We start from the raw sequence: 26,791 nt of genomic DNA on the forward strand, positions 1-26,791 counted from the left end.
AATTTTTTCAGTGCTTGTGGAGAATGGGCCATGCTCAATCCGCTGCAGCACTGGACTGCTTCAGATCATGCATTTTACAGGACTATCAGTTACTCTTCTAGCAGATATTGTACCCATATTAAAGACGGACCAGGAGTGGCAGTAAAACTGATCCACACAACAATAGGGCCATTAGTCTGACTCAATAGTGTGCAAAGCTTTAGAACAGATTTTAAAGGAAAGCAGTAATTAAGGCAGGACAATAAAATGGAACATGCATTTTTCCAAAGGTAGATCACGCTGTACTGATCTGATAACTTTGATAAAAGAAATGATCTAGTTAAGAGAAATGCTGTTGATTTAATTTGCCTGTACTTCAGGAGAACCTTTAATATAGTTTCAGTTTGAAAATCTTGCAGCTGAGAGCTGCACTTCTGATGAACACAGTAAAGACATACAGGGTCTTCAAAGCAAAAACAAGCAACTGATGTATGGTGTGATGTGGTGTTGAAATGTAGGATGGAAAGGAGATGTAGAGAGTGGATGGGGCATGACAGACTATTGAATTGGTGGTTACAGCAGGGTAAGACTGCATTTATTAAGGCCTGAGAAGAGGCAGTGCTAATAACTGATGTGTGAAGGGCAACAATCTAATTACAAGTTTTATTTTTTTGAGTCATATTAACTGAGGGACTGTGAAGGTTTCTCTGCGTATTCTCTTTTCCTTTTTATGTTCTTTAGTGAATATTGTTTTTTCATGTGTAGCAAGTGTATGTTACTTTCCCTCCTTTCCCCTGTCAGGAGAGAAAATATATCTCTTCCAAACCCAGATCAGGGCATCAACAGTTTTGTTTGTTTGGGGTTTCTTTTAAGACTATTGAAGGAATTTGATTATAAAATACCCAAACCAAACTTTATTTTGCATTGGTTATTTAAATAATCAAATTTAAATAGTTTTGAATTATGGAAAAACTGGGTGGCATATCAACCATCCAGAGATTAAGAGAGTTTATGCAGAGAATGCAGTCCAATCGCTAATCCTGCTATCTGCTTCCAGAGGTCTTGCTGGCCTTTTATTAGGTAACCCTGTCACTTCAACTATTTGCCTTGGCACTCAAACATATCAGTAACATATATGGGTATTATTGTAATTTTATTTTTTACATGGAAAATCTTATCCCCACATCAAGCGCTGAACATCACCCTGTTTGACTGTGGCCAAGATTTCTCCCTGCCAAATGTTTGAGACACACCTGCACTTACAAATTTATCTCCAGGAGATTTAAATATCTATTACCCATTTTCATTAGTTTACTTGGGACAAATAATACACTGGTTTGCCTGTAACTGATATTATTATGCTTCTGAACTACCACGTGAGTATATGCGTTAATGTTTTTCCACGTATGGAGGTAAAGGGTGCCATGTACAGATACTCCTACATTTAAAGTTGTACAACTTTTTTCCATTGTAAGAGTTTGTTACTTATAATCTTTCCCAAATTTAGGTGTTCAGATTGAAAATGTACAAGTTTGATTTTTAGTTGTTACTTTTTGCATTTAAAACTAGAATTTATTTCATATTTCCAAAGCAAGATCAGTCTATTATGTTGCAGGTCACTATTTTAGAAGATAAAGGATAAAAGAGAGTAATAACTAATGCCTGCTACAAGCCGTCATATGACAAAAGAGCATGAAGCCAGCCCTTTAGGCTCCTGTGTGTTACATTTTGGGAAAATACTGCATTTCAAACACCGACTTAATGAAGCTGAATGTTTTCTCTGTGTTACTGATATGTGCTCTTTCCTGGCACCAGGTCCAGTACTTCTGTTTACTTTACAGATGGTATTGAAGATTGGGGAGGGTCATAAGAATAACCAAATACCTGAAATGTGTTTATAATGAGTACATTTCAAAGTCACCAGCTGCTCTTGGCTTGTTTTTATTCCTGTCTTTTCCCACTTTGCAGACCAATGCTTGATTACAGAAGCCTCTTCAGTCTGGCTGGAGAAACGTTTAGCAAGATTCTGGGGCTGGTGACTGAGTTTAGGCAAATTCAGGCTCAGAAAAAGGTGAACATTTTTATTAGGAAAGTCACTAGCAGTGGTGAGTTAAGATAGAAGAACTGAGGATAGATTTCTTATCATTAAAAACATTTTAATCAAGGTTGGGTGCTTTTTTGAAAACCCCTGAAAAATACAGGGTACCACAATTGAAAACATGGACACTTTTACCTTTGCTATACCTTCTCCTTTTTCCACCACAGGTGGAAATGGAAGTGAAAAAAAAGCTCTACCAGAGAGAGCAGCTAAGTTTTTTTAAAGACTGAGATTAAAAAATTCTCTTCAATTTGCACCGTGTTATTCTGTAATAATATCAGCATTTGTTGATCTCTCTCACATCTGCAAATGGAAGCATGTTAAAACACCTTTTTGTGATCCGCTTATGCCTTTTCTGCACCATAAATATATTTCTCCATGCTTTTAATAAAAGCATGAGAGTAAGATAAAGGAAGAAAAAAACCCTTATTTGTCTAATACCAAAGCCAATTATCCTGATATGTTGGAGGCTTCTGCTTAGGCTCCCTAATAATTAGCACACTCTATCAGGATCTGTTTGTTTTATTCAGCAGTGCTCCATTGTAATTTAGCTGATAAGGTGTTGCTCTGCCTAACAGGGTACAGTACAAAGATTACCTGGAAATTATTCAATCTTAAAAGCTTATTAAATTGTGATTGGCCAAAATAGTCAATAACTGTCCATCATCCATCAGAGGATGAATAGATTGCAGAATAAGTCACAGATGACAAACAAATGTGTTGGGGAGCAACTTCCAGTGAACTTCTGTGGCTTTTCTTCCTTTTTGTTTAAATGGACAGTAGTTAACATAGTGCTATTCCTGCAGAAAGCATAAAATCAGAAACTTTATCAAGAAAACCACTTGCACTTTTGCATTTTTTAGTAGAAACCATACCACTTTTAGGCTTTACAGGAATTGAACACATCAGGCTCGTGCTGTGGACTTGGTTCTTAGAGTGTTGCCCTTCACTTTGGATAGGTGAATACCAGTGATACATATCTTTAGGCTGTCAGTGTGGTCTAGCGATGTGGTCTGATTTTCATCTCCCAAACTAAACACCTAACCCTACTGCAGACTGCAGAGTCTCAGTTTTGAGGTACAAATGAGGGTGTGAAATGAACTAAAAGACAAGCCTAGGCAGAGCTGCTGATGCAGAACTATAAGGAGCTACCGTGTCCCAAATAAGACCTAAAGCTTTTGTGAGCTCAACTTGTTGTTAATGTCAGGAGGCAATGAGTCAGGTAAGAGAGGTAAGGACAGATATTGGAAAAAGATTTCCAGATGCATAGTATTAAGGTACTGAATTCCTTTTTCTGCCTTCATAGATCCCTCTCTCCTTCTATAAATGTGAATCTCTGGATGAATCCAACACACACACTTTCATACACATCTCTTTGAATACTTCAAATATGTACCCACTCCAGAAGAGGTAGAAATCAATGTATTTGACAGCAGTGTCTGAAACATCTCAGACTTCTGTGAGCTTTGAATCAGACCCTTTTTGAAGTAGAAATTGACAGGTTGCATAATGCAGGGATAGTGCATGGATGAAGGAAGTTTTAAAATCAAAGAAAATGTTAAAAATTAAGGTAAAATTCACTCAGCCCAAATATTTTTTCCATGTTTTCCTAGGGTCTAATGTTGCTAAGAAAAAAATTCAAACTCTGTTGCTGAAGACCACAATGGATTGTGCTGTACGTATGGTGTTCAAGGGTACACCTTCTTTTTATTTGAGCTAAGGCATTAAGTAAACAGAAAGCAAACTGGAGTCAGAGTTGTGCAAGGCTGTACCCAGACAGGAAGCTCCAGAGGCAGAAAATGTTGTAGAGGTACTTTCTTTTGTCTTTTTCTATTTCTCTTAGAATATTAGTATGATTTTTTTTTTCTTCTAGGTGTTTTGCTAGTAAATCAAAGCAGTTGTATTCTCTGTTAGTGTTTTAAAAGATACTGAGTTCTGGCTTTAGGATTAGTGATGTCAAAGGCAATTGGCTTTTCAACTGATCTCTTCAGATGCAGAAATAATTTTGCAGTTGTTAATGCCTTGATGAGATTTTTTGGGTTTTTTTTACATTGCCTTAATTGCAGTGAAAAGAAAATAATAAATACACAAAATTTTAGCTAGATATCCAGTGACTAATTCCTATTAGCTGAGAAATATTGTGTGTAATCATCAGTGTAAAGGAGATGCACGAATCAGATAAAATGCTAAATATTTTGTAGACAATAGATTTAAAGTACTAGTAAGAAGAAATGTTGATGTTATTTATAGACTATTTTAAACTTCATGGGATATTACATTCTACATTTTCTGTATTTTTTTTCTGTCTGATTAATACCAGGACACAATCTTATTTAGCATCTTTAGTTTCTTCTTTGATATCTAAAACTTTCAGCTGCAAACCCCTAGAAAATCCTCTTAAGGCACAAGAAATTTTGCCCTTTCAAACTTCTGAAATTTTTTTAGTTACCAATGTGGTGTCATAAACCTATTTGTATACTAGTGCAAGGACTCTTATTCATGAAAACACACAGAGAATACAAGAGTGTACACAAGTTTCTTCTTTTACTGTCATTTCATTATTGAGATTATTTCCAGAATACTCTTTCCTTTTGCATTCTTATGTGTCAAAACCTGAAGCTGCTTTGGTAATGTTTCCACAATAAAACTTCTAAACTTTTGAGCACTTTTACCTGTAGGATGAGTTCTACTACACTGTTTTGGAAATAGTAAGCTGCCTTTGTTTTTCAGCTCTTGCAGCATTTGAATGGGGGTTGCCAAGGCTTATTGAGAATACAAATTAATTACTAGCTTCTATTTCTATTTCACACTCTGCTTTTTTTTTTTTTTTAATTTTGGCCTTTTGAAGGATACTAATAGTTCTAAATTTGAAACAAAGAAAATTGAAATGAAGGATCACCTTGGGTTTTTTCCCCTCAGCCTTCACATTTACTAGGAATGCTCCACTGATTAGAAATTGTTGTCAACTGTGTTGGCAGATTTTCTAAGTAAGCATGTAAATGTAAAACAGACGTATGTTTTATACATTTAATGATCCATGTGTTCTGTGGGTGAAGCAAGAGATATCTCTAAAAGTGCCATTTAGTTGTGACTGTACAAAGTACTTCTGCCGTCTTCCTCTTTCATTTATATAGACATTCTTCATTCTGCTATGGTGAGTGAGCCCCAGGTCATAGCTGGGCAGATGTATGGTCAGTCACATTTGTACAACCCGTATTATGGTTATACAACATGATACCATGTCCTGTTTCTTAAATAACTGCAAAAAGGGCCATTAAAAGCCATATTTTCTTTGTATTACTATATTCAGCCTGAACTAGGATCTGGTGGGGAAAAAAAAATATCAGTGAAGAGTCAATAGTTTAAAAAGTGATGATCTTTCTAGAGGGTATTATTGCAGGGCTTCATGCAGATATACTTTTCCAAGGCTACACTAGTTATCCTAAATCCAGATGCTACTATTACTTCTTTTCTTTTTAGAGGAGTGGAAGTTGTGGGAAAGCTGTGGTTTATCTTAATTATTACTTAGTTTTAGATACTGTTGCTACTAATTAAAATGGTTTAAATTAACATCTCTCATCTTTGCAGCCTTATAAGGATACTGATGTTATAAAACAATCCCACAGTGTCACAAAAATCTATCTTGCATCTGAAAATATCATTGGCATCTTTTATCCTCAAAGGACCAGGACTTTTCCCTCAGGATAGTTCATGTACTGGAACTTGGACCTTGGGACTTTTTAAGTTTATCAAACATTGTATTATATCTTCCACTTAATTTCACTGGAAAATGGGCTCAGCAGCACAGCTATTGGCTTTACCTTTGGGGCTCAGTCACTGATATTGCATGGTGGGTTTAGATGGATGTGGTTATAGTTGAAAGGTCTATGCTCAGGCAGGAAGACAGACATTGCCTTTAGATGTAAGGCTATTCCCTGTTTTTATAATTTTTTAAAACTCTGATAGAATAAAAGAATGCTTTAGTTTATTTGTTCCTTTGAACAACTTTCTTCTCAGCCTCATTCAAGGTGAAATACCTAGCCCTCACCAAAACCTTTCTTCAGCAAAGTGTGAAAAGCTTACCCAGAGAAAAATCGTAGGATAGTGAACTTGTGAAAACAATATTTGTTGTATGACTCCTGTAGTATTCCATATTAGGTAAACATGAATTTCATGCTATGTTGTATATTACTCTGAGTTTAAAAAGTTTGTCTCACAGAAACAGATTATCTTGTGTATTTTAGACAAATGCAGTGCTCAACAGAAATTCAGAAGGCCAGCAAGCAGTATCAAGTGGATTTTTCCTGGCTCAAATAGTTTGTAAAATGTGAAAAATGTAATTTTTCTGCAAGGTTAAAACTGTTTTAAGGAGTTTTTTTCCTGTACAAAATCACCTGAACATGTCTACATAAGTGAATTGCAGAGGCAATATAGGTAATGACCAACACTGGTATTTGCTGGCAATAGAGTCATGTGTCCTAGGAACTCATGTAATGCCTTAGTACAACAAAGACCCCTCTGTGAGATTTTCTTTCATCTGGTCATCCATATGATACAGTTCTTTTGCCAGGCAGGCAAAAGGAATTGAATCTTTTCTGCCCAGTGAGGATACTTTATTAAATTCATATGATCTTGAAGTTTGATTAATACAAAAAACAAGCACATGAAAAAATTCTGAGATGAAGCAACCTGATTCTGCAGCCCTCTAACAAAGTATGTCTCCATATTTTCTGCCCACGTCTCACTTCACTCAGTTTAGTGCTCTTCCATGTCATCTTAATAAGTGCCCCCTGAGGCAAATGAGCTCCATGTCTTATTAGTGGTTTGTGGAGTAGCTCACCAGAAGGGCAGGCTTCAGCAGATAAGAGTACTTCTTTAACAGACTCCAATAGGAATCCCCAGGAAAGAGGCAGGCACATTTCTGACATTTGGAAAAGCAGCGCACAACCATCAAATATCAGATATACCAGTCTCTGGAAAATAGCAGTCCTTTTCCCACAACTCTTCACATTTCTTATGACAGCTAAAAGGATGTACAGTAGAAAAAAAAAGTGGCATCTTTCCAGTCTGGGCTGTGGTAAGCCCTGTAGTGTCTTTGCTGGTTCCAAGTCACTATACTGAAACAACAATTTGGCTTTGTATAATTTAGCATGAAAACTTTGATAAACGTAGCTTCGCTAGAGAGGTAAGATGGAGTTTCCAAATTATACAACAGGATGAACCACAGACTTACAGAAAAGGCGTCTGGAAAAGATCTCAAGACCTCATCTTGTGTGTTTTGAAGCTCCAAGAGAGAATCAACTGTACCTCAGAAATGAAAAAGTATTTAATTATCCTTATTGTTAATAAGATTTTCTTAATATATTAACATAATCTTCAGTGTCGTAGTTTAAACCCATCACTTTATATCCACTACAGATAAAAAAAATTTAATCTCTCCTTACCTCTTTTCAGGTAACTTATGTAGATGATAATTTTCATGTGTTCAGTTGGCCTTCTTTTCTTTAGACTGAGCAACCCCAATTAGTTCAATCTTTCTTTCTTGGTTTTTTTTCCCAGACAACTGACCATTTTCTCTGCCCTTCTCTGGACTCTCTCCAGCTGGTCTACCTTCTCTCTGAACAGTTTTGCTTGAACAGGACACAGTGCCACTAGTTGCTGTGCTAGCCAGAAATATAATAGGAGGTATTCCTTAATGTATTGTACAAGCAAAACAGTTTATCTTCCTAATATGCAGTTTGCATTCTTGTACACATATGGTAAAACGCTACTTATTCATGTATAGCTTGTGACAGACTGCTACCCCTCTTATCCCTTTTTGGCAGAATGGCTGCCTAATTTGTCATTGCCAATCCTACATCTTTACAACTATTATTCCCCCTCAGAACCTCACACTTGTAAACACCAGTGCATTGCAATGTGTTTTCTCCTACAGATAATTTCTCTTATTTGTCAAGAGCATTCTGAATTTAATGTATAACGCAATGTGTTTGCTGTTCATCTGGGCTTATTGTTATCTACAAGGTTGAAGGATTGCTCCTTTATACAAGTCATTAGTGACTTGGGCCATTACCTGGCACAGAACAGACCCAGCTAGAATCTCACTGATTATATTTTTTGAGTTTGATAGTGAATGATTAAAAACTAATCTTAAAGTCTGTGGCATGTGTTTGGTTGGTTTTGGTGTCCCGTCCCACCCCCACCCCCCACATCCCCCCCCAGTAGTTTTGCACTCTCCCTGAAGTAGTTTCACTTTAATTTACTTTTGAAAATTTTATGAGTTAATGTCGATAACATTATTAAACTTAAAACATATTACATGACCTGCTGCTTCTCTATTAATGAGACTTGTTGCCCTGTTACAGAAATTAATAGCCAATGTGCTAAAAATATGAAGCAATATAGCTTTTTTAACTGTCTCTAACCTTTTATGAATAATTTCTTTTTTTCACTTATTTTTCCAGAATTGGTCTCTTCCTCATTCCTTGGCTTTTTAAAGATGACCACTGTGTTCACCTCTTCACACACTTCTCACACAACTTCTGAGAGTTTTCAGAGGAAGCCAAGAGCTCTGAACTTGCTTCTCTGTTCTCAAGGTATCTTCATGTGCACTTCCTCAGGCCCAACTGTCACTATGGATAGGACTCATTTCACATAACTTTAGCTGCCTATAAAATAGCCATCTATATTTGTGCAGGGGTGTAGGTTCCTATCACAGTCAAGGGAGACTTAGTACAGTCAATGACCAATAGAGTGCTCTTCCGGAGACATGCTGTGGAGGCATACTTGAGGATGAGGTGAACTGCAGTATTTGCAAATTATTCTCAGACCTGTTCTTTCCCTACTTTCGATCGATTCTTTCTTATGAGTTTAGTTATTAGTCATGCAATTACAGATCACCCTTTTATGAAGAGTGATGGAAAATGTACTTCAGCCTTCTGCAAGTGAGCTATCACTAGGTTTTTCTTTTCCTTACAGGTTTGTTTTCTTGCTATCCCTTATGTCCATTGCTTTTTGCGGTTAAATTTGTGCTTTATCCTTTCTGACTCTGTTTCAGCATCTTGTGCTATTCTTTCATACTTGTCCTTAGGAGTTTGACCTGCTTTCTATTTTCTGTACATTTCCTTCTTGTGTTTCAGGTCACTGAAGACCGTGTTGCTTAGCCAAGTTGATCTCTGACCATACTTCCTATCCTCCTACTGTGTGGGATTGTTTGTGTTTGTACCCTAAACATCATTTCTTTAAGAAACTGCCAACTCTACTGAATTCCTTCTGCTTTAGCCATGTTTCCCATGAGAACTTACCTTCCAGTTCCCAGGGTTTATTGGAGTCGTCTTGTATAGAGTCCATTGGGTTTGAATTGATCTTTCCTCTTGTTCCTCATCTAAAAATAATGTACATTATCACATCACAGTTGCTCTCAACCAAATTACCTTTACCCTCATATTCCCAGCCATCCTCCTCCTTGGCTGCTTAGCAGGCAGCCTCTTGGCAGGCTGCTGTTGAAGTACTTGGCAGGCTCTGACAGCTGCTGTACACCATAGGCAGGGAGTGGTTAGTTATACCCAGAGACAGACACAGCACACTGCTTTGTAATGTGCAACTGGAGATGCTCACCTAAACATTCACAGGGAAACACTTGCATCTTTTAGCATCTTTTAGCTAGGCATTTAATCAAAACAAAGACAAATACTATGTATACAGAGTGTTTCAGATGCTCTCCTGGGAAAGCATCTGTGTGGATGCAGAAACACTTTGCCCAGCCTTGAAGTCCAGGTAAGGAGAAGACAAAAACCCCTCCCCTATTTCCTTTGCAGACCTAGACATAAAATTAAAATAATATGTCTCTTTAGACTGATCTTTCTTTGTCTGAACCTTTATTTTCTATTTACCATCACTCAGAGGAATGGGAAATCTCCACTGAGGTTGTATGATTGGTGAGTAAAATTGGATTGTTGGTAGCTTTTCATGTTACCATGATTTTCATAGTGCAGTCAAATCTCCACAGAGAGAGATTTCTTTGTCACAAAGGGTTGTGGGGTTTTGGGGGGTTTTTTGGTTTGGGGTTTTTGGTTTTTTTTTTTTTGTCTATTTAGAACTTGCCATCAAATCTCTCAAGAAATAAACTGAGATAATATTTAGCTTTTGAAATCACACTCTACAGAGGATTTTTTTGCAGTCTATTTTTCACTGCTATAGCTCTCCTCAGTTAAGAACAAGGGAGTTTAGCATACAGCTAAAAGTTGATGCTACAAGGATTCTGGTGCCTGAAATGAAGAGACAGAGGCTTTCATTCACTTTCTGGCTTTGCTAAGGGTAATAAGTATCTTGACTCTTCTCATTTCAATACAGTTTGCAGCTGCACAGGATTTTGTCAGATTTCAAGTGTTTAAGCAGAAGTTTTCCATGCTAGATATCTGCCTCAGGATGATTTTTAAAAGTCTTTGAGCAAAAATAGTTTATAGCTTTTTATACAGGGTGTTTTGGAAACTGTGCTGTTTTCTCTCATCTTAAATGGTTCTGGTGACCTTTCCTCTAAGAAGTTCAGGTACTTTTCAGGCTTTGGAAAAAGCATTTGAAAAATGAGGCTAAGGGGATTCCCCCTGTATATTCTCAGTTGAAACCTCTGCTGGACTGAGGTGGCACAGGGGAGTAAACCACCCCTTTTATATAACAAGTCAAGCATGAGCAAGATTTTTTGGGGGGAAGTGTTGGGGATCACTGGCAAAATAGATTCAAAGAATGAAATCAGCAGGAAGACACTGTGCCATGATGAGTACTGTGAAATTTAATGTGGGAGGGAAAGGAAAGGAAAATGTGTCAGTATAGTTTGGGAGATACCAAAATAGCTAGAGGAGCTGAAGTGCAGAGCCTGGGACTAGCTGAGTACATTGCTGAGAGCGAGAAGCAGTGGGTCTGCGTGGGAGGTTTGGAAGAAGGAGAGACAGATCTGATGAGCTGGGCTTGAAAGCGTGGTTGGTGTGGGGGGCTCTGAGGCTGGCTGAGGAGACTGAGGGAGGAGTCTGGCAGTGGGAGCCAGCAAAGAGCTGGCTTGTGCACGGGGAAGGCTGAACAGCAGAATCAGGGTGAGATCTGATAAGCATTTGGGAAGCTGGAAAACAGGATTTGCTGGGCAAGCTGACTGTGAATGATACGACGACGGCTTTTGGAGGTGAGGTGAGGATTTGCTGGAGACTGGGTTAAAATTTTGCCTGAGAAGTGGAAGCAGGGACTGGGGAAAAAGGGGTCACACCTGGGGCGGGGGCTGAGGGAAAAGTACTGGCGCCCATGCAAATATATGTCCAGCAGGAGGGGAACTCAGTGTTGGAGAGCTGCTGGGGAGTAGGGTGCAAGGAGATGGTATTGGGGGTAGCAGGAGTGGAAGATTCTGGGCAGGCCATGCTGATGGTAGGAGCAGGGGAAGCAGGGACAAGCTGTGCTAGGCACCATTCTCCTCCAGTGCTAGGAATGGCATCCCACATGCCTGAGTCTTGCCACTTTGTTGCTGTCAGCAGGTAAGTCTGACAAGCTTGGGTCTCCTTGTTGTTGGTGCTGGGTTTGTTCAGAAGATAGCAGCCCGCTGCCACTATTGGTTATTCCATTAGAGTGAGTATCATAAGATCAGTCAAGGGAGCTAAATGATTCACCACTGACTGATTTTTGTGCATGTTGTTATGATACCACATGAATACATTTTTTGGTAGTTTTTCAACACTTGGTTTTTAAAGAAACAAGGTATTCCACACAACTTGACACACTCAGCTCACAGGATGGACATGCTCTTGAGATGCTCTAGGGCTGTGCAGTAGGATGTCCACTATCTACAGCAGATGAGGGAAGGTGTGCAGTGAATCAGGCAAGAGGTTTTAGGATGAGAGTTTGGGTTCTTTGTCTGCCACAATAATACCACATGGTGTGGGGCGCCCACCTTTTCAGAGACTCTCATTGACTGTCCATTCTCCATTTTCTGGTACTTGAGCAGGCTCTGGAAACCAGATTTGCAGATCTTTTGAGCATTCATATCTGTAACTGAATCAGCAAGATTATTTGAAACTTAGAGTGTACTGTAACGTTAAATACTCTGAAATGTCAGCTCTTTAGTTTCAAAAGCCAGCAGATACTTCATCTTATGCTCTCTGATTTAGCTCACACACCACTTTAATCCTACTATTTTCTAACTTCTTAATATTTGATACTGCATGTGCCATAGTATGATGTAAAAACATGTTTCATAAAAACAGACTTTAAACATAGTATTTCTGCCAACAGCTTGTCCTGCAATACAGAGGAGACCAGAAAGGAAAGGAAAGGAAAAACAGGTCCAGATTCATGTAGGAAGAGAGAAGAATGCATATGCACAGTTTGTCAGTAAGTGTCAGGATGTTTCAGGTGAAGAGGTTATTTCTGTAAAAGAGCAGCACCAAAACACCGGTGTAAGGACTTGTTCATGATTCCTGTACAGGAGCCTTTGGAGGAGTATAAAAAAGAAAGAACTGGGGAGAATGAAAGTAGAGGTATGGTTTTGGACAAAACGGTGTCAGATCCTGAAAATGAGGGTCAAAAGCTGGTCTAGAACGATAGAAGAAGCTGGAGAGGATGGGAGCAAAAAGGAAATGAATTTAAATAGAGACAATTTGTATGCACTGGAGTGTAAAAAGAGAAAGAGAGATCACGGCTGTCATCAGTTATGGCAGAGGGGTACTAGTGGAGCGAATACACAAAGGATGTAACCAGGTGAACAGCAGCCAGGAGGTTGCCTGGGGGCTGTGTGCTAAGCAACCAGGACTTTTACAGACAGTTCTGGCTATGCTATTTGGTGTGCAATGGCAGGAATGAAAGAAACAAGTTTACACAGGCATGTGAAAAGCAGGAGGGGACAGAGAGGGTCAAGGGTTGAGACAGGGTGGGTAGACCTGAATGGCAAGGATAACATTGCTATTACCGACAGTAACTGAGAAGAGAAATATGGGAGGGAACTGTAAAACACATGAAAACCCAGAGACCTAGTTATCAATATAATAAGAAAAGCAGAGGGATTTTGTGAGGCCCCATCTCCCATGAAACAAGCCTGGGAGGAGGTCATTCGTTGCCACCGTGGTAGGCGTGCATCATGTTCTGAGCTTTTCTTCCATACTCCCTTTTCTCTGTTTCTTCCTCCTTTCCAAGTTTCTTGGGCTAATCTAGATTCCCTAAAAGCAAGTGGTGAAGGCTGCTCTCCTATGATTGGTTTTGCAGTGGTTTAAATGGCAGTTGATACGTGCATCGGATTTTGAATTAAGCATTTAGATAAGAAAGCCCCACAGCCCATTACCAGGTAACCAAGCAGAGGGGGTGTACTTTGTTCTCATATTATCTATCAGGCCCCAAAAGCACTAACAGGGCACCGACAGTCCCTGCCCAGCCCCCTGGGGCTTCTCCCACCCTGCCCACAGCCCAGGACACCATTTCCTGACCCAGTGATGCCGCAGCAGGACTGGTCTCCAACTCCCCATGGCTCAGCCAGGCTGGGCCCACCTATGAGCTGATGTCACCGTGGCTCTGCCTGATGATCTGGTCTCTTGGCTGAACCTGGCCACCATCTCCAGGTCTTCACCTTTCAAGGGTGGTCATGAATCCAGGCTGGTAGGCCCCTGCCACACTGGCCATGTAGTCATTGCACTTGGCTCCCAGCTCCCCATCCTGAAGGGAAGAGCTGTCCCTCACTGCTCCCTGACAATATCAATGCAAAGTGGCCATACTTAAAATCAGAAGCCTGTGGCCTTTCTGGCTAGAACTACAGGAAGGAGAACAGAGACTAGTTTGATCACATAGTAAGGGTTGGGTTCCAGAGTGTGAGTGACTGCAGTGTATTTAATCTCATTCCTCTTTAAACGTCTGTGGTAATTTTTTTGATAGTTTTGCATTATTCCTTTCTATACTCATTTCCTTGAATTTGTTCTTCTCCACCTTTACTTCACTGAATTATACTTTGTGTCTTTTCCATTCCCATTCTCAACCTCCCTTTCCCACAGTATCATTTGAGCAGGCTACACAGCCTTTCTATTTCCCATGGCCCCATCTCCACCACTTGTCCTCAGGTTGCTGCTCCCTGCCTCTCTGGCATTTTTTCTGTCAGACTCTGTGCTGCCTTTTCCCATGTACTCTTTTTTTGTCTCCTCACTTCGGTTCTTTTCATCCCCAAATTGGCTCTTCCTTTCACTCGCTCTTTTGTGGGTTGGTTGGTAACAGTTTTAGCACACTGGCAGGCTAACTGGTGTTGGCATTCCCAAAAAGTAGGATTTTAAGGAGTGATTTTAGGTGAAAAATGTAATAGCTCTGTAGGTGCTTCAGAAACTTCTTCCAAAAAGGGGGGCAGCAGAGGAGAAAGCAGAAGCTATTTGTTTTTTAGCAGGGGCTAATGGTAGCAGGGGCTAGCAATATCAGTGATCAGAAAGTAAAGTTGAGCTGCATGGGAAATGACAGGTAAAGAAAAACCTTGAAAAGCAAGATAGGGAGATGACATGGGATGAAATAGGGAAGGAGAAGCTAAAAGACAGGCAAGGTGTAATGAGAATAACAAGCGGTTTAATGACAGCAATGAGGAAGGTAGCACTACAGTTGCTGAGACCAGAAAGAAATCTGATGCAGTAATAGAGGGCTGAAATGACCACTGCACGGAACAAGAGTTTTAACTTGTGCCTATGTTGGAAATTGTGACTTTGTACCCACCTCACTGCTGTGAAGTATGCTATTCTGTAGGACATCTGTCAGCCTCTTTCTCGGTAGCCCCCAGTTTAGCTCATATGCTGTCTCCCTTCTGAGCTTGTACCCGTTCTTGCATAACACCTTTCAGCCCTTGCTGCTGCAAGTGAGGTGATGTCAGACCCTGGCTCTTGTTGGCAAAATGACCCAAATCAGATGGTCCTTCTAGCCCCTGGCTGTCTGCAGCCTGCTGGAGGTTCCTAAACCACTAATGATTTTCCACTTCATGGAGCAGGCCAGCCTGCCTCCTGAGACTCCAGTTTCTGGGGTCTCCCTCCCTCCTGTCCATCCATAGCAAGCTGTACCGGAGCAAGGGTGCTGCAGATTTGGGTGAGCAAGGGTCTTGCTTCTAAAGGTGCAATTCACCCTGTTAGAACAGCACACTCAGAACTGCATCCAGCAAAGCTTGTTTTTCCTGTTCGTTTTTTATTCTGGCTGTTCCTGGGGTGTTTCTACACGTCATCTCTTCCTCACCTTTTATGTACCTATGTACATATCAGTATGTATGTATTTGCAGTGTCTTTTTGAAGGGATTAACAGGGCTTAAGTACAGAATGGGGCTCAGCAACTGAGAATGTTATCTGTTTCCAGAGATTTTCCCTACCTTCCACTGAGCTGCCCTATTGGTACCTTTTTTTACTTCTGGCTTCAAATGTATCAGGAACACAAATAAGTATTGTTGTAATTTCATTCTTTTACTCCTGAAAGTCTCACTTATCGTCAACTAGGGTGCAGATGATCAGTCCATATGCTCAGCTGTAACCAAGGTCTGTCTTTGCAAAAAATTAGCTTGAGACACACCTTCGTAAGTTTAACACCAGGAGACATTAAATCCTTATCAACCTACTTAGTTTACTTGGAACAAATAATATGCTGGTGTAACTGATATTAATGTGTTTCTGAACTACACATATATGTGTGTATATATATGTACACATGCATATAGTTCAGAAATACATATACGTATATACACACACACACACAAGTGTGTGTACATCTATTTCTGTACTTGGGTAATAGGTGCCATACATAAAGACTTATCATTGTTTAACATTTCCAGTTATAGGACTTCTAATTGTTTATAAAAGTATCAAAATATTGGTTTTTTCAGACTGATTTTTTTAATACTTCTTTAAAAAACTGCAGATTTTTCAATTGCAATGGTTCAGCAGTTCCAGGAGAAGGATTAGGGAATGCTGTATTACAAATCATTGTTTCAGCAGTTCAAGGACAGAATGATGTACCAGTGATACCTGTTCAAGGCAATGCAATCTAGTCCTTTGGTGCCTGTGCTAGGAATAAACCTGCATGGCAGGAGGGAGAACTTCAATCTGAGTGTGATGTGCTAGGTCATGTACTCATATGACTTTATCATTAAAACATCTTTGGACACTCTAAATATTTCCTAATTGAAAGAGTGCTAGACATTCTGTATCAGACCTCATTTTGGTCAGGGGAAAAGGAACTCATTACAAAACCAAAGCTGGTGGTTGGATAAGTGTGAGTGGTCGTGGTGTAGCAACATATGGTACGAACAGTTAAAGTCCAGTCTGCTAACAGATGTATGGGATGGTTGCAGAAGGTTTAGTATCACAAAATGGAAAGCAAGTACGAGACAAATGAACCAAGAGAAAGCAATTTCACAGAAAAAAATTATCCGATAACTGAGGCGTGTGACAATTTTGTGAGAGCCCTGGAAAAGTGCAATCTCATCATTGAGATAGAGAGCTCTTCTGGGTCAAATGATCTAGCCTGACATAAGGGGATGTGCAAGTAAGTTGTCAGCCACTCCTCCATACCCAGTGTAGCATATAGAAAATGGGGATGTTAAAAGTAATTAAAACCAGAAAATTGTTATAAATTTCTTGAAGGAAACAGAAGGATGGAAAGAACATTTTATCTTCAGCAAACTTGAGAACAAAGATGAACAACATGATGCAACTTTTTTTTGTTTTGTTATAAGGAGTGTGTATATTGGGAAGAAAAGATTCTTAACAATGGATTGGTAGAGGGAGATGGTAGAATTATCACTAGTGCAAAGAAGGTTGGAATTCAATAAGTATTTCTCATAAAACGAGGGCTTCAGGCCTTTTTCCCATCTCTCATGCACATGAGATGATTGGCATCGCTTTCTCCAATAATCTGTTCCCTGTTTGCTACCACTCTTGGCTTAAGCAATTGCTCTGGTTGCTCTCACATAGAAACTTTGGATTATGTTACAGGAAATGGATGTCACCAAACCAACTTACTATTTTTGTTTGGGTTTGGTTGATTAAGGAAATAACATTGATATAGTGGATTTAGAATTGTATAAAGCATTCAACTTGATACTGCAGAATGTTTTAGCTAAGAGGCTAGAAAACCATCAAATCAGCTGGACAAACATTGAAGGAATTAAACACTAGTTAATGGACAGGCCTCAAAAGGTCTCATCACCTGATAGAAATCCTTCTGAAAGGGTTCTGCAAGAAAGAGTTCTATGAGGATCTTTCCTCTTACTGCCTGGTTTACTGTTTAGTAATGTCCAAGAAAAAGTCATAAAATTATTTCTGATGAAATCTGCAGAATCCAGTAAGACAAGCAGAGTTGAAAATATTAAGCCATAGCTATGATGGTTGATATATCATGATGTGATCTGAAGAACAAGCAAAAATCAACAGTGCAGTATAAGGCTGTTATCTAGATTTTACGCTTCATTAAAGATTAAAAAAGCAAAAAACAAAATCCACAACCCCCCCACGACTATGTGTAACAAGAACAAAGCAGATTAATGCCGCGTTTTTAGTATTTTCTACTTTCTTTGGGCATATGTCAGTTCCAAAGAGACATTTAGGTCTCTGACTCCTTGCTGTATTACTTTTCACTAGAAGATATTTCTGCCTTTCTTTTGAGTCCTATGGTACTGCATTTCCACCTTGCCTGTGGGACCCCATTCTGCTGCCCTTTGGTTACAGCAGAACTAGACTATTTGTTATGGAGTTTTTGTGTTAATAGACTCACCACACCTTCACTGAAGAATGCCTTGTAGTTACCAGGTCACCTTAAATCACACTTATTCAAGGTAGGATGAGGTAAAATGCAAATAGAAGTATTAATTAATTACATCTAAAATAGACAACACAATTACAAATACCTGGAGAAGACATAAGTGAAGAAATAGAAGAAAAAGTTCATCTGATCTACTGACAATGAATGTATCACAAAAGTGGGTTTGTTTTGGCTTTTTTTCCCCCTTTTTAATTTCCAGGTGACTTGTCCCTCTTCTGACAAAATGGCTCTCAGAATTTTCTTTCCTCTTATTCCTCAGGTTGCTCTTAGGTGATTTTCATCTTTGGAGAACTTATATTACACAGAACTCCGTATTGGGGTATCCCATCAGAAAACATCTTCAGAAGAGGCCTTTGGACTTCACCTTTAGGTAGCTTCTCTGAATCATCATGCTGACCTCACTTTTTGATGGACAGTTTTAGCTCTTACAGCCAGTCTGCACTTTGAAGTTTTCTAAGGGGTCCAGACAGATTTCACCTTGGACCTTGTCTATCCCTCCTTATGGTCTGACCATTCTCCTGAATTAAAACGAGGATTCTTTTGCTTCCACAAATATGCAAATGTTTTAGAAGAGGAGTTGTCTCCTGTGTTTGACTAGCTCATAAACAGCTTCATAAACAAGGAAGCAAGTCTCTTCCATTTCCCTCTGGTGACTCACTGACATGTTTCAACATGAAATGTGTATTATGGCAGACCTTATATTCTGTACCAGTAATTTAATTAACAAATATATATGATACAAGTATCTAAATAGGGTAAATTAATTTAGTTCATTTTCTGATTCCTGAGACAGGTATGATAACAGTAAGTACCCTGAAGTGATAGCATTTAAGGTAAATTAAGCCCAACCTCTTTCTCCTAAGCATACTCTAACAAGGAGTCCCTGTACAGAATTATTTAGTGTCATATTTATTTTAATTGCTACACGGTGTGAAATCGTGTCTTCAAACCACTTCTGAAAAAGAATGAAGAGGGATCACTCAATCTTGGACCTCATGAGATCAATGAACAATCTGACTGACTTTAGGTGGCCTTGAAAACAGCCTTTGATGTGTTAGAAGTCAATAGATCGCACAGTGAAGGGAGAATTGACGTGCAGTGAAGAAAAGGTTAAAGGCCAAAAATCAACCCATATTTTTTCTTGTAGCCTTTATAATGGTCTTATGCAGCCAAGAAAATGCAAAAATACTGGCGACATGCCATCGTGTGTAAAAATACTGCATTCATTTGAATGAGTATCGTAACAGTATAATGTAAACACAAGTAGATTGTTAATATATGTGACCGCAGATTTGTTCATAACGATGTTTACAGGTCAGAGATAGTGAACAGGCATCCCTCTCCATTTCTCAGGTCATGCCTACACTAAGAGAGATTTAATAATTAGTAATGCTGTTAACTGTATGAGTTTGAAGATATTCTGGTAAAGATGTGTGATATAATAATCACCCGTCAGCTCTGAAAAGAAGAAACCTTGTGTGCAAGTACATTTTCAGCAATTTAACTAGGGCTGTCTCTACTGCTGTCTCAGAACACACAGGGAACCAGTTTCCATATGGCAGCTGGGGTTTATGTACATCCACACTGCTGGGGAGTGGCGAGCACCACAAGTAACTTCCAGAGTGGTCCTGTTGTATCTTTGTAAAAACAAAACAAGAAATCCAGGCAATGATGTTTTTATTGCCAGCAGATTCAGGGTGAAAAATTGAAAAGTGGAAAAGGAAGACAGTGTTGCTTGACTTTTTTGATGGTGCAGACTTTATGGGACAGAAATAGAATGTCATGTTTGCCAGTAGTTATGGCTTTGCACTTAATTTTGCTACTTCAAATAAAAAGTGATTAAAAACATGCTGATGAAGAGCTTTCTAATGGGGGCAACACAGTAAGATTGCACAGAGGACTTAGAGAGCTCTCTCTCCTGGAAGTGCAAGAGGACAGAATGAGTGAGCACAGGAGAGGAAATATGTTGAGTGTTGGACTGCATTGGCCTTCTCTCCTTTTATCTGTGAACAAGGAACATCTCCTTTTCTGTTGTTTCCTTTGCTGCTTCTATATGCTTCCTGCCATAGTGAACCATTTGGGGGCTCTTATGCTGCAGCAGCAATGGCAGCAAACGTATATACACTGCAGTGTCTTGGGGAGAGAGAGAATGGAAGAATCCATCTATTGTTAGTAGTTAGGATTCTCTGCTGGAATGTGGAAGAGTTTCTCCTGCAGTGAATATTGATTTATTTGTACAAAGTGGAAAGCTTCAGGGCAAGAGATGGGAAGAATCTCATCCTGAATGCATCATAGGCTTATGGATAGGCCTGTTGGAGGTTACAGAAAACTTTGTATTCCCAGACTCCAAGTAAGGTTAAGTAAAAAAAATACATCTGTGTAATCCTAAATAAGGTTATCATTACACAGTGTGAAGGGAGAGAATGTTTGCTTGGCAGGAAGACCAGCTTTAAATGAGGAGAAAGGAGAAGTATTTGCTCATACACAGTTCATTGTTATGAGAAAGGGGGGAATTTTGCAATACTTTGAAATGGTCATATTATTTGTCTGTTTGGTTTAACAGTATAATTGTAGTGAGTCTTTTTCATAGGAGAATTTTTACTTATTAGCAAAGCCTTTTTTTATAGGGCTTGAAAGGTCTTTCTGCTATCATAAATTCTGTAAGAGAATACCATGTTATCTTTGTTATATCAGTCATACAAAATCTAACTTGTACTATCTTTCCTTGTTGACAGAAAGGCAGATTTCCACTTTAGAGATCACGTCATCCTCCTTCCTGTAAAAATAATATGAACCAGAAGGTGTTAGTTTTCCTTCTCCCAAATTTTATTTTTGGGATATTTCTTTTTGGGTTTTTCTGTAGGAGACAAAAAAACCTAACAGGTGAGTAAAGAATTTACCAACAGAAAGACTTAATGTTTTCTAGAACCAGGGACACCTTTCCCAAATGTATTAGAAAGTGACTATGGAGCCTAAGTGATAAACAATACTATCAAAATATCCAAGGCCCTGTCACTGTGATAGCTATCTTAGCAATCTATGAGAGGAAGAGCGCTACAAAAGCCAGTTGACGTTAGAAGTGTTAGAACATCCATCTTACTTAGAGTAATATTGCTAACATGTTGAAAGTTTTAATTTAACAAACTTTTCACTAAGCAGGATAGTTTATTGCATGTTTGCCGTAGTGGAGTCCGATGACAGTAAACAAAAAATTGATTTTAGCATCTTCATTAGCTTTTGTATGCAGGGAGATAGATTGGGTGCTACAATTGTCACAAAGAAAGAGACTTATATAAGTCTGTTTCACACTAATGGTTTAAATTTCTTCCTTTGTTATAGGTGCTTTTCCTGATCCCACTGTAGATTGGCTGGCAATTCAAAATGATCGCAAAAGCACGCTGGCTTCTGTCTGCCTGAAGAATAACTTTCTTAAATTGAGAAGCAAATTAGATTCTCATGTTGCAAACCAGCTCTTTGTGGAGCACAAACATAAATTTATCTACTGTGAGGTGCCCAAGGTAGGCTGCTCCAATTGGAAGAGAACTATTTTTCTTCTCCAAGCAGACCTGAATGCAGAAGCTTCTGAAATTGAGCATGATCACATCCACCAAACCTCGCTGATCAAAAAGCTGGGGACTTACCCTCCTGCCATACAAAAGGAATTTCTGAATAATTACACCAAAGTGATGTTCACCAGACATCCTTTGGAACGGCTGGTTTCAGCTTACAGAGACAAACTTCTGCACTCTGAGCCGTTCTACAGTATCACTGTTGCTAATGAGATTAAGGCAATGTTCAGGAAAAACAAAAATTCTTCTGAAAAAGTGAGTTTCCAGGAGTTTGTCAACTTCATTATAGCAAAACCGCCTAATACTCTTGACATTCACTGGAAACCAATGTTTTTGCTCTGTGATCCTTGCAACATTCACTATGATATTTTGGGTAAGTATGAAAGCCTTGGGTTAGATTCTGAGCATGTTCTGGAGGTCATTGGAGCACCAGAGAGCCTGCACTACCCCAGCTTGAAGAGGTATGGCTCAGAGAAACGAACTAACGGTGATATCACCTTGGAATATCTCAGACAGTTGAACTCAGAACAAATCAAGAAAATAAAAAAATTGTATCAAATGGATTTTTTCTTGTTCAACTATACTATGAAATATGAGGATTATTTTTCTCTGAATGACTAATGTAGGTTAAACAAAGAACAGTTTCCTTTGTACAAAATGGGCTGAACCTATCCTCACGGGTGCTTGATAGATGGGTTGGTGACTGACTGCTGCTGAGATTTTACTGGTGTTTGGAGACATTGTTTATCATCGTAAGCACTCTTATAGCAAATCCCTGGTGTACAGATCACACTGTGCAGTATTTTACCTGTATGAAATTATTGTCTTCCTGTTGATCCTTAATGGCCTATCTTTGTTTTAGGAAGACTGTTTATAAATTGTAGATTTCGGTCTGTTGGTAAGAGTTAGGGGAAGGATGAAGAATGTTGTTTTTCACAATGAATATTTTTAGAACACCCTTTTTTTATATAAATGATTTTAATTTTTTGTTAGACATATGAAGCAATAAATAATCTGCTTTAGAGTCAAACCACTCTTTGTCTGCAAGAGCCTCAATCATGAATCTTGTAGGAAAGGAGTAAGTAACTTGAGATGCTTGAAGCTGCATTACACAGAACTTAATGCCAGATTATATTCCCCTCTAGCAATGCTCTCACCACAGTCCATGGGCCTCATCCCTCAAGCAGTATAACTGGCAGCAATCCAGCCAGGGTTTCCCTTGTATCTGTTCACCAGCCAAGGTTTCCCTTGTATCTCTTCAAAATCTTCTGATGAGCAGGTCTGGTGTTCATGGTGACTTTGCAAACTCTTTCACCACCTTTGAGACCATTATGGTCTGATTTAAGAGGGAAGGTCTGAAAAATGTATCTTTTTTTAGAGAAGTTGTTAGAGATACCTTCTATACTATACAACTGGGGTGGTGCAGGATCTAAAATCTCAGTGGAAAGGTGACTCTTACCCATTCTCCAAAAGCACTTACCACCCAGTCAACTGACTGGCCAGTTAGCACAGAAGGGACGTTTGGGCTTTCCCCATTTTTGCCTGCTGGAGCACATGAGCCCTTGGGACTTACCTGAGCATGGAACTTAGGTGGAGCTGGGTTAACCTCAGGTAATACCTTTGTTCTGCCTGTTGCTTTCTCACCTCACAGGAGGTTGAGTGCAAATCAGTTGCAGCATTATGGTGAGGGGAGCAATGAAGCATGTGGGAGAAGCAACTCAAACCATTATCCACTTCTTATACACCTAGGTGGCTTTGGTTTTAGATCACTGAGGGGTCTATAACTGCTACTATATTAAGTACAAGACTTGCCCCATTTTTTTTTAAATCTATTGCCTAGTCACATGGAAAATTAATTTGTGACCATATTAATTGTAGCAAGTTTTAGAAAGTAATCATGAGTATTAGCACCACCTTTAGGAGATGTCAGTCTCTCAGGAGCTAACTTGAAAATCTCTCAAATGCACTTAGTTCCTGTCAGCTATATCTGCAAATGTACAAAGGCTGGCAGGCTAGTCTTGGACCCAAAGTTGGCTGACAGCTTCTCATTACATAGAAAAGGACAGGGACAAAATAACTTAATCACACTGCAGCTACCAATCTGTATAGCCATTGCCGCCAGCAGCATGGCCAAGGGAGAGGGAAAAGGAGACTGGGAAAAATGGATGCAATGAGATTTTAGTCATGAGGGTTGTGAAGAGAGCTCCCAGTGCAGGGAGTGGGATGCAGGGGTGGTCTACACCAGAGGCAAGATGCAGTGATATATTGGACATCAGCTGGAGACACTGATGAGACCATAGTGACAGAAGGAGGCAGAGGAAGACACTCTCTGTGTCCTTCCTTGAAGGCAGATGGTACACAAAGCCAGGACTACCATTCAGTACATCTGACAGCTCTTGCATGGCTGACTATTCCATAAATGGGGCAGCTTTGGCACAGGGAGAGATCCAAAATGAGAAGACCAAGCAAGAACAGCAAAACAGTTTTTTGTTTTTAAATAGCTTGTGATTTTATGTGGAGTGATTCATGGTTCTGGATCTTTTCCTCACTGCCACCATATTTGGTGTCCCCACAGTCCTACTATCCCCTGATACTGGATTGCTCATGTCACCCTGGCAACCCTGGAGTTCACGTGGATTTATTTTACTTTTTAATTGTGCTGAGGCAGAGGAAGCTGGAAATTACTCCCATCAAAGTTAAGGCAATGCAGAGGGATGCAGTCTCTCCTTCTTTCAGAGCCCTCTCCAGCTATGTGCTTCTCCTACTTTCTTTGCCAGGTCATACAGAGGAAGAGGGTGAATAAGCCTTGCTTCATAACTTGCTTCTACATGATAGCTCCCACTAGAGCTATAAGCTTCAGCAGAAATACTTCAACTTTCTGGCACCATCAGCCAGCCTAGAAAAACTCTGAAGAAATGATGCTGACAGAGTTTGATAGGTGTCTTTGCTGTCAGAACTCTAGTGTTAACTCTCCCCTCCAGTTTCTTGCTGTTAGATGTGAGTGGCTTTCTATTCTTATTTCCTCTTTCACACAGGATTACATATTCTTCCTACAGTGGTGGCAGAAAATGAATGGCTAATTCATTCATCACAAGCACTAGTCAGTAGCAGAAGGCTATCTGTTGATGCAGAAAAATCTCTGTAACTATTCACAATGGACTTTCAGATTTGACATTTGCCTATAAGAAACTGTAAGTAGCACATTGCCTGGAACCACTGGCTGCTATAATGCTGTTTAGCTGGTGTGGGTCTCAACAAAAAAACCTGCAGAGGACATGTATGTGCATGTGTGCACATATAACATCAGTTTTAGGAAGGAGTGTCATGCAAGAACAGTATAAGTTGTGCATTACCAACGCTAGCAAAATGAGAATAACGGGTTGATATCTGTTAGAAAAGAGAAAAAACAGACATTAGCTTATAAAGGGTGTTGTAAAATTCCCCTGCAGGCATCTTTTAATGTTTAACCCAATTTACTGCATTTCCATTTCTGTGAGCTTGAGAATACTTCCTAACACCCCCCTCACCCAAGAGGTGCTGTGCAGTGGAGCAGGAAAACATAAGAGCTCTGCAATATGTTTCAGAGTTAATGAAAACAATGGCGACTTGCTATAGGTTGTAAAAAGCTTTCACAGCTTGTGAAGATGGGCATGGAAGTTTGGACTGAGCTCAAAAAAAGAGTCTGCAGGAGAAAATTGCAAGGTCTTTAGTATTTGCATTGAGTTGGCTGTATTTTTTAGCGATAGTTGTCAAGCAGCAATGCTTGCAGAAAACTCTGGTCTATAACACTTCCTAATGTGTGAGCGACAGCCCATTGCCCCAGGCAGAATAGGGACTGTACCACCTTGTTTATTCCCCAGGTGAACCCAAGGCTCATTCCACTGGACAGCCTTATAAGTTTGCCGATGAAAGGACTTACTGTTATTTCATTCTTGATATTGTAATGTAATAGAAGTTGATGAAGGCTCTGGACTTTGTCCTAGTCAGCCCACAAGAACTGCAAAACACCTGTAAACTTTATGATGAAAATGATAAGATAACTGTCTCTTCATGGCCTGGGAGAGAGATTTCCTGTACTGTCTTCCCTACAAGTGTACTGTCCAGAACAAAGGCTCTAAGCTGAGCCGGCCTCCCTTCCTGCCTTTGCCTAGAGAAGAACCCCCAGTGGAGCTTCTTTCCTTTGAGTGCTAACTCTGGGTGATGTTTTCCTTGGAGGAAAGTGGGTGCTTGCAGTTGGGAGCAGGGGTGGAAGCAGCGTGGCTTGACTTGGGGCTCGGGCCCCAGGGTGAATTAGAAGGCGTAGGGGGTGCCATAATTCATCTTCTGATTTATTGTTATATGCCTGTGATATGACTGTTGCTGTGTTTCATTTCTAATTACCGTAATAAACTGTAGTGAGTTAACACATTAATCTATTTGTTCATCCTTCAAGACTCGGAGCTGTTCCGTCAAATTGTAACATAGACCACCCTCTATTAGACAACAATAAATACAAAGCCATTTGGCTCTGCTTTGGTACGTTAATATAAAGCTGTCTTACAGGACTGTTAAAGAATTGAAAGAATTAGCAAATACTTATGAGTGTTCCTGTTTGGAGAAAAGATGGAGCTAAGCAGGGAAAGGAAGAGAAACAAAAAAATCTTGCAAAGTCAAGCTTGCAGCTTTCCTACAAATCTATCAATCAGCAGTGAGGAACTAGGAGAGAATTTTTCCATTCTCATGGATATCCACACACACATCCTTTCAGGACAGGTATCCGCAAACCTGACATCATACTTTCTTTGTGAATGTGTAACAGATCTGATAGTTGATCAGTGTATGTCAGCAATGGAGACCATGTCACCAGTTGTTCCTTGAAGCAGACGTTTCCTCCACTTAAAGGTGATGATTCTGCCTGTAAGCAGTTTTAATTTTTCACACAGTTTTGAATGTGAGTCTTAACAGGTAAATTGTGATTAGTGGGTATCATGGTTTAACCCCAGCCAGCAACTAAGCCCCACAGAGCTGCTCGCTCACTCCCCCCCTGGTGGGATGGGGGAGAGAATCAGAAGGGTAAAAGTGAGAAAACTCATGGATTGAGATAAAGACAGTTTAATAGGTAAAGCAAAAGCTGCGCACACAAGCAAAGCAAAGCCAGGAATTCATTCACCACTTCCCATCAGCAGGCAGGTGTTCAACCATCTCCAGGAAAGCAGGGCTCCATCACATGTAGTGGTTACTTGGGAAGACAAACACCGTAACTCCAAACATCCTCCCCCTTCCTTCTTCCTCCTCCAGCTTTATATGCTGAGCATGACATCATATGGTCTGGAATATTCCTTTGGTCAGTTGGGGTCAGCTGTCCCAGCTGCGTCCC

General features: G+C 39.8%; 1 protein-coding gene across 1 annotated transcript; it reads left to right on the forward strand.

Moving 5' to 3' along the window:
* Window positions 1-10,940: 10,940 nt before the first annotated feature.
* On the forward strand, window positions 10,941-25,846 carry LOC128139568 (carbohydrate sulfotransferase 9-like). Its single transcript, XM_052782138.1, has 4 exons — window positions 10,941-11,249; window positions 18,126-18,236; window positions 20,602-20,749; window positions 21,206-25,846. Exons 3-4 carry the CDS (start codon window positions 20,656-20,658, stop codon window positions 22,054-22,056), a joined length of 945 nt encoding a protein of 314 aa, XP_052638098.1. The 5' UTR covers window positions 10,941-11,249; window positions 18,126-18,236; window positions 20,602-20,655; the 3' UTR covers window positions 22,057-25,846.
* Window positions 25,847-26,791: the final 945 nt, after the last annotated feature.

Source organism: Harpia harpyja, chromosome 3 (genome assembly GCF_026419915.1).
Source record: "Harpia harpyja isolate bHarHar1 chromosome 3, bHarHar1 primary haplotype, whole genome shotgun sequence".
Lineage (NCBI taxonomy): Eukaryota > Metazoa > Chordata > Aves > Accipitriformes > Accipitridae > Harpia > Harpia harpyja.